This window comes from Macrotis lagotis, chromosome 2, assembly GCF_037893015.1.
Source record: "Macrotis lagotis isolate mMagLag1 chromosome 2, bilby.v1.9.chrom.fasta, whole genome shotgun sequence".
NCBI classification, from domain to species: Eukaryota; Metazoa; Chordata; class Mammalia; order Peramelemorphia; family Peramelidae; genus Macrotis; species Macrotis lagotis.
In genome coordinates, this window is record NC_133659.1 from 262,887,603 (window position 1) to 262,899,474 (window position 11,872).

The 11,872-nt window shown below is 43.2% G+C and overlaps 1 protein-coding gene across 1 annotated transcript; it reads right to left on the minus strand.

Moving 5' to 3' along the window:
• Positions 1-2,312: 2,312 nt before the first annotated feature.
• LOC141510881 (uncharacterized) lies at positions 2,313-9,064 on the minus strand. The gene is given in 3 exon segments (XM_074220298.1): positions 2,313-4,886; positions 5,687-5,859; positions 6,161-9,064. Coding segments are annotated over 3 exon segments (1,137 nt in total). The 5' UTR covers positions 6,877-9,064; the 3' UTR covers positions 2,313-4,638.
• Positions 9,065-11,872: the final 2,808 nt, after the last annotated feature.

The window sequence follows — 11,872 nt, forward strand, 5'->3', positions numbered from 1 at the left end:
GTCTCCAAGCATCGGGGAGAGGGAGCCCCGCGGCTCGGGGCCGGGGCCCTGCCCAGCTGCCCTTACCCAGCCGCCGCGGCCCCCCGCGCCCCGCGGCTTCCCGGCACCCCGGCTCCCCTGGCCGCCCGGGGCCGGGCCCGGCCTCTGTCCCAGGGGGGCCACCTGCGCTGGCTGCAGGACCAGGCGGCTCGCAGAGACCCTCCCTCAGCCCGCGGGCGGCGGCTCCATCGCCCGCACCTGCCCCGGCTCCGCCCCGCCCAGCTGGGCAGCCGCCCCGGGGCTGGTCAGCGGTGCCCGTCCGGGTGGCCCGAGCTGCCTAAGCTGCCGCGGGCACCACAGACACGCGCTGGCGGCTGGACTTGTAGTTTACGGCTCCGGCTCCATCTCCCCCACCTAGGGGAGGGCCAGGGGCCCTGGAGCTGACCTTATCCTTGGATGGGCAGACCGGGGAGACTGAGGCGGCCCTGGCAGAGGAGAGGGCTTTACATGTCCTCGCTCTCGGCATCCCGAGGGTCCAGCCGCCTCCAAGAGTGGGTGAGGACGCTTCATAATCGCCTGGCTGCCTGACCTTGGGTCAGCCACTTAAGCCCATTACCTTGCCAAAAACAACAACAACAAAAAAACTAAAACAGTGACCCAACACAGCACCAAAGAACTGACAGTGAGACATGCTATCCATATAAAAAAATTAAATCATATTTTACAAAAAGAGTGGTTGTGGAAACCGAGGCCAAGAGACTGATGAGGTGGGGGAAGGGGCAGTGCTTCTCCTTGGGAAACCTGAGAAGGATCCGCCTTCATTCAACTAGGGCACATGGGGAAACTGAAGTCAGGGAGAATAGAAAGAAGGCATGATTGGATGCCAGGTTTAGAGCAGAGCTGAAGGGCAACCAGAGAGTCCACTCCTCTCATCTTACAAATAAAGAAATCGAGCCTGAGAGAGAGACACAGAGAGGCAGAGTGGTTGAGAGACTGGCAAAGGGATACACAAAGAGGAAGTGTCTCAGGCAGGATTTGAATTCAAATCTCTCTGTCTCCAATTCAATTCCCCATCCCCTTCAGCGGGCTGACATGCAGCCCTTGGGAATCATCGTGACCCAGTTTTCTTCTTTGTCAGGTAAGGAAACTGAGGCCGAGGAAAAGAAGACGGGGAAGAGTGACTGGTTCAACATCACGCATCATCCCCAAAGTATCACAGGAAAGGGAACTCTGGGGGTGCCCTGAGGCCCCGGGGCTACTCCTGCCCTTCAGGGCATTCTCTTGTCTTTTCCTTTGAAGGCAGTTTTTAGGGAGCTGGGGGGCGGGCCAACCTAGCAGGAGGTTATAGGGGAGAGATTCACTGTCAGCCCACTCACTTGTGCCAGAGCTCCCTCCACCACCTCTTCTTCAGATGCCTTCTGGGAAAGGTAGTCCTCTGTGTGGGGAGGGTGCGGGTGGGAAGGAGACACCTGACTTGCCACTGATGGCAGTTTGATCCTGGAGAAGAGGGAGAGCTTTGAGACCTGGGTTACTCCCATGTGGGCTGAGGGCTCAGGTCCTAGCTCCAGGGACAGGTGGGGGAGATGGTGGTCCAGCAACCGGGTGCAGCATCAAATACAAGCAGGAGAGATGGGAAGGAATAGGAGGAGACCCTTGGGCTGACAGATAAACTGGGAAAGTCCTCTTATAGCAGAAAAGCTAAAGGCAGAAGTGGGGAGGAGATGGCCACCCAGGTCAGAGGCTATCTTCTCCCCCTCCCCCTATCTATGGAATGCCCAGGCCCCAGCTGGGAGTAAAGAACTCTCAATAATCCCCACCCCCGCCCCCTCCTTTTAATATTTTTTTCTCCTTCACCCATGCCTCTTTGTCATTTGAAGGCAAGCAATGGAATAGTGGGTATGAAGTCAGGATGACCTATGAGCTAGGTGGCTGGGCAGACCACAAACCTGTTTTCCCCATTGTAAAATGGGAATAAAAATACAGACCCTGTTTGTCTGGGGGTGGATGGGAAAAAAGAAAAAAAAATTAATCCGGACTTACTATGTGCTTTATAGATGCGACTTTGTTGGATCTTCACAACCCTGGGGGGTAGGTGGTATTATTTTATTGATGAAGAAACTGAGGCGGGCAGATGTACTATACCTTGCCAACTACCAAATATCTAAGGCTGGATTTGAACTCACGCCTCTCTGACTCTCCACCAAGTGTTCTGAGCACTGGATCATCTTGTTCCCTCATATTGGGATTTCAAGAGAAATAACATATGTGGTAGTTTGTATATTATTTTTTAAAGATTTTACAAGGCAGTGGGGTTAAGTGGCTTGCCCAAGGCTACATGGCTAGGTAATTATTAAGCGTCTGAGGTCGGATTTGAACCCAGGGACTCCTGACTCCAAGGCTGGTGCTCTATCCACTGTGACACCTAGCCACCCCAATATGTGGTAGTTTGTACCTAAAAGCATCCCTCCCCATCTTTTATGGCTAGAAGTATCCCATCCCTTTTGCAGCTCCTCCCACCTCGCCCCCTCAGTAGCTAGAAACATACCACCTCCAAGTATGTCGTATGGTTAGTTAAACTCTGTTCCTTCCTTGTCCAGAGATGATGGTCTGACCAATCACCCATAGTTTTTGTGGCCAAGGGATTGTGGCCAGCTCTCTATTCATTATATTCCATTACCTCTCACATATTATAAGCAATCCATAGGTGGCTTATACAAAGAAGAAGATAGTATATGTACTTGTTTTGTTTTGTTTTTTAAAGAGGCTATTACAATAGTTCGGGTGCACACTATGTGTGTGGTATTAAAGGGAATAGAGAAAGGAGGTAGAAACTGCCCTAGGCAAGAGTCAGATACCCAAGACTCCCTAAAGGGTTTACTTAATGTGGTAGAGAGAAAGGGACAAATCACTGTTTCTACTGAAAGTAAGAAATTAAGTTTTATTTGGGGTGAGAAAGGTGAGTAGGGTGAAGGACACAACTTGGACCATACCTCTCCTCGGGCAATACTGAGAAGCTTGGAGGCAGGTGTATTACGGAGTACTTGGTGGGAAAGGTGACAGTGTTTGGAGCTGTGGTGGGGATGGAGATGTGGGGCAACCTGTCAGCATGGCCGGGGTCAGGGTAGGTGAAGCTCTTCCACGTCAGCTCCATGATCCCATACTGTGAACTGCCATTTGGTAGACAACTATGTACTTGATTCCGCCCAGGCAGGGGCAGGACCATTTGGAATTTGGATTGGTCTTCTGGTGTCCGGGGAGGCCTGCAGTGCATATTGTAGAGGAGGCGCTCCCCAGGCACCCCATCTACAACTTCCAGGGCCTGCTTACAGAGTATGTCCAGTGGCAGTTGTTGCTTTTCCCCCAGGAGTTCATTTAAGAGTGTGTGGATCCTGGTGTGCCTGAGATGGTACAGGAACAGGAGTTGGATGAACTGGTTCTCCCAGGAGGAATGGTCTTGTTCACAGTGCTTCTGCAGGCTGACTAAGACAAGCTACAGAGACACAAAAGTATCCCATGGAAGCATATCCTGTGGAAGAATGGCAGAGGATTCTGTGGCCCGCTTCCCCAAATCCCTCTGTGGGGAACTGATCTTTTTCCAAGCCTGGATGTCCCTTTTCACTTGACAGATCAAAGGTAACTTTTCCACAGAAACAGAAGCACTCTGGGACATATCTCTCAAGGATGAGAGAGCTGCCACCCCCTTGCCCTTGAACTCCAACTGGAAACCGCTTTGTCCAATTTCCAGGGGCCATAGGATCTGAGCCTATTATAGTGGTGAAAGAGCCAGTGGAGACCCTGGTATCCAAAGGGTGGCCGGCACAATGGCAGGGATGGACACCACTGACTCTGACTCAGTTATAGTTTTGAGCCAAGGCTTAGGCTCTTCTCTCTTGATGGAAGGGAAGATCTTTAAGTGCCCTGAGTCTATAGAGATTTTCTTCCTCTCAGCCTGGGAGAGTTGAGGCCCAATCTCAGCAAGCCCTCTCTGGGGTGAGGTGATGGCTTTCAGGGCTCCTAAATGCAGCCATTCTTTTTGTGACTCTACAAGGGCCTTAGCCAGCAGCTGGCACAGGAATTGGTAGGTATTTTGGGAAAGTTGCTTTTGGTCCTGGAGCTTCTGCAGAGTGACTTTCAGCCACTCCTGATCCTTCTCACTAAGCTCCAGAATGTCATCAGTGAGGTTGAGGTCAGCCACCCTGATGGGTTGTCCTAGCATGATCTGCTGCAGTAGCTGAAACCACTTCTCATTGGCCTTGCTCTTTAGCTTCTCTTTTTTTGGGCACATAAGAGGGAACTTTGAGCCTTTTGAGCTGGTTGAACTTCAGGGGGGACTCCTTTTCTCTATTTGTTTGACCTTTGGCTTTATCTTCCAGAGCCACTGCCTCCCCAGGCTTCAGAAGCTTATCCTTAAATTGGGATAGAATGAGTTTCTTCTTGATAGCTGCCCATGAACTGGTGACCTCCCATGAACTGGTTACCCATAGCATTACATCTTCAAGTCTCTTAACAGTTTCCTGGTACTTTTCTTTTTCCCGAACCAGAGGGAAAGGAACCGGCTTCATAATTTCTGGCCCCATGTCTTTCTTCTTAACTGCTCTGCCTTGAAGTTTCCTCAAAATGCCTTTCTTTGAAGTGAATGGACTCCTTTCCATAGCCATTTCAGTGATTCGAGATGTCTTTCTCTTTTTCCTCTTCCTCCTCCTCCATCTCATCTTCCTCTTCCTCCTCTTCTTCCTCTTCCTCCTCCTCCTCTTCCTCCAAAATCATCTCCAAACCACGTTCCTTGAATGTGCTGACCCTCTCCTCTTTTCTCCATTTCCTTTCCTTCTTATATTTTTGAACCTTTCTTTTAAGGCTCTTCAACCCTTCTTCAGCTCCGGAGTCTCCTTTATATCCTCTTTGGTCAACTTAGCCTCTTCAAAGAGCTTGTCTCTTTATTTCATGGCCAACTTCCATTCCTTCATGACGATTTTGAACTCCTTGCTGAAGACTGACTTTTCCAAATTGGCCAGGTTAGTCTTCTTCTTTGCCAGCTTTCTTTCCACATCAGCCATAATTTCTCTTTGGTGAGCCAGATATTCCTCTCTCAGGGCTACTTCCCTCTCCTTCAGGAAAGGGTCTCTCTAGACCTTCAGAAAATCTAACCTTCCCCTCCTCTGTCAGAAGAGCTTCTATTATTTTCTATTTTCTTACTCTCCTCCTTGACCAGCTTTCTCATCCTCCAGAAATCTCCCTTCTTTCCGCAGCTGCCTCCTCCATTTCCAGAGCTCCCACCTCATTGTTGCCTTTTTCTCATAGTCCTTATCTTCTATTATAGCTTTCGTTGTCCTGGAAAATTCCCTCTTCTCCTGAAGCTTCTGTCTCTCCTCTTCTGTTTTCTGCTTTCTCTTATGTTCACTGTCATATTAGTGCTCCCTTAGCTTTGCCCCTTCCTCATCTGAGTTGGACTCCTCACTCAATTCTTCATTCTCAACAAGTTCACTTTCTTTCAAGATGTACAACTTCTCTCTCTCCTTAGAGGATTCACTCACTTCCCCAATTGAAGAAGGCTCTACTCTTTCAGTCTTTTGCAGCTGCCTCTTTTCTCTGTCTATTCTTTTTTCTTCTTGAAGCTTTTTCTTTTTTTCCTTCAACAAAATCTCAACAAAGAGCTCCTTTTTCTTCATGACCACTTCTTTCTCTTGCTCATCCAGTCTTCTCCTCTTGCCCCTAAGGATCCTTTGTTGTAAAACAAAGCTCTCTTCCCCCATGAACTCTTCAGGAAAGCTCAGCTCCATCTCCTTCTGCAACATCACTTGCTTCTGTTGGAGTAGCTCCTTGATCACCTCTGACATTTCTGCAGCAAGCTGATTTTCTTCTAGCAACAGGTTTATTTCTTTCCTGGGGATCTTAAATTCCTCCACCATGAATTTAACCATTTTCTGTCTGGTTGGTTTCTATCTGGTCAAGTGACAGCTTTCCTTGCTTTTGAAGCAAGTTCTGCATTTTCTCTAACAGTTCCAGCTCTTTTGCCCAGAGCATCTGCTTATCAAATGTCTCCTCAGATGATCCCTCTTCAGAAGGCACTTCCTCAGATGGTCTCTCTTCTAACACTCCTTACTCAAATATTGCCTCCTTAGGGGGTTTCTCCTTTGATGGCCTCTCTTCAGACAGTCCTTCCTCAGATGGTCAATTTTCTGACATTTTCTTCTCAAATGTCAGCTCCTCAGATGGCCTCTTCTTTGGCAGCCACTCCTTATATGGCCTGTCCTCAGATGGCCTCTCTTTAGACACCTCCTTCTCAAATGTGACCTCCTTAAGTTTTCTCTTCTTGGGTGGTTTCTCCTTAGGCAGCCGCTCCTTAGATGGCCTCTCCTTAAGCAGTCTCTCCCTAGATGGCCTCTCCTTAAATGGCCTCTACATAGGCAGCTTCTCTTTAGATGGCCTCTCTGTAGGCAGCCTCTCCTTAGGCAACCTCTCCCTAGACGGTCTCTCCTTAGGCAACTTCTCCTCTGATGGTATCTCCTTAAATGATCTCTCCTTAGGCAGCCTCTCCTTAAATGGTCTGCCCTTAGATGATTTCTCTTTAGGTGTCTTCTCCTCTGGCAGCTCCTCCTTAGATTGCTTCTTTTCAGACAAATGTTCTTTAGATGGCCTCTTCTTGGGCAGCCTCTCCTTGGGCGGTCTCTCCTTAGGCAACTTCTCCTTAAATGGCTTCTGTTCAGGTACCCTCTGCTTAGAAGGTTTCTCCTTAGGTATCTTTTCCTCAGGCATGCCCCCGTTGGATGTCTTCCCTTCAAGCAGCCTCTCCTTTCGCAACCTCTCCTTAGATGGCTTCTCCTCAAGTGCTTTCTCCTCAGGCAGTCCCTCTCTAGAGGTCTTCTCTTTAGGCTCATTCTCCTTAGATGGCTTCTCCATAGGCAGCCCCTCTTCCTCTTCAGAAGGCTTCTCCTCAGGCAGCGCCTCTTCTCCTTAGGAGACTTCTTCAGCAGCTTCTGCTCAGAGGGCTTCTCCCCAGGCAGCCCCTCCTCAGGGGACTTCTCCACAGGCAGTCCCTCTTCAAAGGGCTTCTCCCCAGGCAGCCTCTCCTTAGGAGGCCTCTCTGCAGGCAACCCCTCCTCAGGGGGCTTCTCTTCAGGTAGCCCCTCCTCAGAGGACTTCTCCTTTGGTGTGCCTTCCTCCAAAATCCCTTTTGACATAGGTATTTCTAGCCCTTCTTCCAAGGGCCTCTTCTCCCAAAGATGTTGTTTCTTCTTGTGTCTTTTCTTTCTCCCTTTCTAATCCTTCTCTGGGACTCTTTCCATGTTGTCCTTTGCAGCTGCCTTCTTCACCCCAATCAGTTCCTCCTGAGAAACAGAGATCTGGTCCTCCTCAGGGATGCGATCTTCATCCTTTCCCAACCTTCACTCTTCCTTTTCCCTAATTCTGCCCTCCAAGTTAAGCATAAACTTAGCCTCTGATTCTTCCTATATATCCTTGAATAAGGCTGTGTCCTCTAAGACCCCAGACTCTTCTTTTCCCTTCCTTTTCATTTCTTCTCCCAGTTCTGCCTTTAACTAGGTCAATTCTCTTTCTTTCCTGGTCAGTTCTTCCTCTCTCCTGGCCAGGTCATTTTCTTCCTTGGCCAGTCTTTCCACCTCCTCTAGTTGTTTGTGTCCCTCGAACATCTTCCACTCTTGCTTCCTGAGTTTTTCCTTTTGTGAGTTTAAGCCTTTAATATCGAAGGAAAACATTTTCCTTTTTCTGACCTTCTGAATTTCCAACTCCTCTGACTCAATCTCTGCCTTTCCCTCCATTTCCTCTAAGATCACATCTTCCTCATTCTTCTTCTTACTCCACTTCCTTCTCCTTCTCCTCCTCCACTTCCTCCTCAACTGTCTCCTTTTCCTTCTTCACTTCCTCCATTTCCTCCTTCTACTCCACTTCCTCCTCCTCCATTTCCTCCTCTACTTCCTCCACCACCTCTTCCTCCTGTGAAGATGGTAGCAAAGGACATATGGCCTGGAAGAGCTCCCAGCTTGGAGACTGCTTATCTAGCTTCTTCTCAGCCATGGTCACTATCTCTTGGCCCAGATTCTCAGCTAAGTCTTTTTGGGAATCTGTTATTCTCTTGTTCACTAGTTGGAAGATGTCATCCCTCCAAGGTTCCTCTTCTCCCTGTCCAATGGAGTGACCTTTCCCCTTGGGAACCACCTTATCCTCCTTCTCCTTTGTCCTCCAAAATTTTGTCCCCTTCTTCAGATTCTCCCTTCACCTCAGCTTTGTGCTTCTTAGTCCCCTTGACTCACTTCCTCTGGGGTATTTCTTTGACCTCCTTTAAGCTTTCCTTTTGCCGAACATTCCTTAGGACCTTCAGGCTCACATCATTATATTTAATTCAAGGCTTCTTGAGTCTGATTGATAATCCAGTGATGTCTGTTTCTGGACACCCTTGACTCCTCACTCTGGATTCTCTATGTGGATGCTGAGTGACTGACAATATTGATTGGTGGCTTACCTCTGCCTTGCCCTCAGCACTTTCCAACAGTGTCTCAATAGAGGTAGCGGATGAGAAGCGTTTTCCAACATCTTGACTTCCACCTTTGGACTTCTTGAGGGAATCCAAAGTCTTGAGTTTTGCTGTGTGAAAATACACACACACACACACACACACACACACACACACACAATGTGAAGTATGAGAAAATCTGTCCCTGAATCTAGGGTAAACTGAGCAGAACCCCTAAAAAGACAAAGAAAGGGTCAGAGATGCAGCCCATCTCTGGCCTCTATTTCAAGTCCAAAGATAGGAAACTGATGCCTGGTAGGCTTCTTTTAGTTGTTTCTTCATTGAACAAATACTTATCAGTAAGCTCCTACTGGACTGGAAATTTAATAGAATCAACCTGGATTCTTCCTTTATTCCCCAGCTTAATCAATTCTGTAAGAGTTTTTGCCCAATACATGTTCATAATGTAGACATAACAAAAGTGGCTAAGGGAGAAGACCTCTTTTGACTGATCACCAGTTTGAGAAAGTCTTCATTCAGAAATTGTTTCACTTTATATATAGAAAATATATATTTAAAATTTTCCAATACATATTTTATATGTATGTAAATATTACATTATATAATCCCAATTTTCATATATATATAAATTTATATGGAGAAAAATATAGTGGCAGAGTGCTTTGTCTTGCTAAAATTTAAATTGTTTATTCAAAATTGAAAAAATTAAATAATTTTGAAAATTAAATAAACTTTCAAATTATGTTTTTCAAAAATTTATAGCATCCATATTTCAAGTAATTAAAGCCTAAAATTTATTATGACTTTTGGAACACTCTATATTTTTGTATATATTCAGTGAGAAAATTTGTTGTCCTTGCCTATGCATATTTGTCATGAAGGATTACTTTTATTTTTTCAATGAAGTGAATAGGGATAATGGGAGGAATAAAGGAAGGAGCTACAGATATAGAAATTTTGCATAAACTATTATATATATATAAAATTTCAAGACAAAAATGTATTTGATTAAGTTCAAAAACAAAAATGTTCAAGTGCATTGTAGTCTAAAATAACTTAAATTTCAATTAAAAAAAACAAATCTATAAATTTTACAGCACTGTTACAGTTAAATTCAAATTCTGAGAGTAGAAATAGCATCAATATATCCAAATAATTTTACCTAAATTTGCTAAATGCTTAGGCCAGCATGAAATGATATTATATAGAAAACACAGTACAACTTTTAAAGATAGATAGATAAAGTATTATAAACAACTTAATAGTTTCTAGACCACCTACAACAAATGATTTGGGACCAGTTTTACAAAAATAATGAAACAAAGCTTTTAATAAAGAATTATACAAATCTTTTTCACATACATGCATACTACATATTAAAACTTATGACAAAACCCATTTCACATTTATATATTTAATGTAAATTCTAGTATTCATTTTATTTGATAGATGTACATTATTTCTTCCTTTAAATCAAGTACTTTTTCTTTAAAATGTCTATGTATTCCTGGGTTGCTCTGGAAACTGGATCCTGCTTAAGATTTGGTCAGCTTGAGGATTCTTCAGTTGATCCTAATGGAGAAGCCCTACAAGATGTAGATTCAGTTGCAACATTAACTGAGGAAAAAGATGGAAAAAAAACAATTTATATTTTGTGTGTGTGTGTGTCTGTGTGTGTGTGTGTGTGATGGTTTTTTTCCCTAGGTATTCATAATTCATCATGTTAAATTATGGGTGTGAGAATCATAACAATGGTTATAGGTCCACCTTAATCTTAAAGTTTCTTGATCACTGTAGTTAAATGATTTGTCCATGGTCTCATATGCAATTTGTATCAAAAGGAGGACTTAAACTCAAGCTTTCCTGAAAGTCACATACCATGCAGGTTTGTTTTGAAGCTCAAATCAAAACCAATTCCACATTTCCCAAACCATCTACAAATACCAATTTAACATGCAGTGTCTTAAATTACAGTTTTGTCTAGTAATCAATAGTACTGAAAGAACAATATTTATATCAACAATTTAGTTATAAATTTAACAAAAAATAAAAGAAGTAATGAACTAAATGAAAGTGTTATTCACATTTTCTTCAAATAGACAAATAAAATAATGGACATAAGAAAAAATAGAAATCAACTTGTTTGTAAAGAAACTGACCAGTATGAACAAAATTATAATTGTAGCTTATATACTTACTTCTACTCCAGAGGGCAAATAGAAATATTATAAGAATAATTTGATGAGCTGCTCTAAAATCAACCAATATCATAAGAATAATAATAATGACTGACATTTGTGAGAGTTTTTCATGCATATAAAAATTAATTATAACATCAAACTAAGCATTTTATTTATAAATAATTTGGACATACCTGCCTTGGTTATACTTTCTTCTAATTTCTACTGAAACTGAAATAACATTGAAATAATATTCAGAACAATAAAGTGAATGAGGAATAATGAAGTTAAGATAATACACAGAACTCAAAAAATGTTTTAAACTGTTGCAAACAAAGAAATTATTAATAAATTTAGATACTAGCTTAGATCATTAGTCATTAAATAGAAAATGTATTGGTCTACCAAAATAAGATTATTATCAGATTCATCAGCTTATCAGAATTGATTTATATGCAAAGAAACTTGAATTTTGTTAACATGATATTCATGTCTCAGATTTTGAATATATTTTCCCTTAAGCAAATTTAGTATAGGATAATCACTACATAGGGTCTTCTAAAGATCATTTCAAAATATAAAATATCCTTAGCACTTAAAGAGACCACTATAATGATTACAAAGCAATTATGTAAGTAGATATGAAATGATTATTTCTTATGAATGCATTATTATACCTACATTCTAAAAGAATGCAGTAACAAATTTAGCCAGTACCAGTATATTATAATAGAGCTATAAGGTAACTTTACAGGTCAGCTAGTTCTAATCTTATTTTACAGATGAGAACACTGAGGTCATGATAAAACAATCAATCCATAATTTATGAATGTCTAGTGTGAAACTAGAGGAACCATGTTGGGAACTAGAGAATATAAAAAAAAAAGCCAAACTTAAATGATTCTTATTTGTACAGTATCTAGTACATTGTGAGCTAAGTACTTAATAAATGCTTGTGTCTGACAAATTCATATTCTAATAGGAAAACAATAAATGCATCTATATTTATCTATCTATAGACAGGTCTCTATCTATGTATTATGCATAATTTAAAGAGACTAAACATAGCAAAGTACAGTTATCTCTGCCCCAGTGCAGGGGGTAGGAGGGCAGCACCCCCATGATCTGAAAATTTCTTGTAAAATATCCTTCATACCACAGAAAGAGGCTGAATTTTTTTATTTTTTGGAGTGCATAGATTATACCTTATTGCAAAATTCAGGTT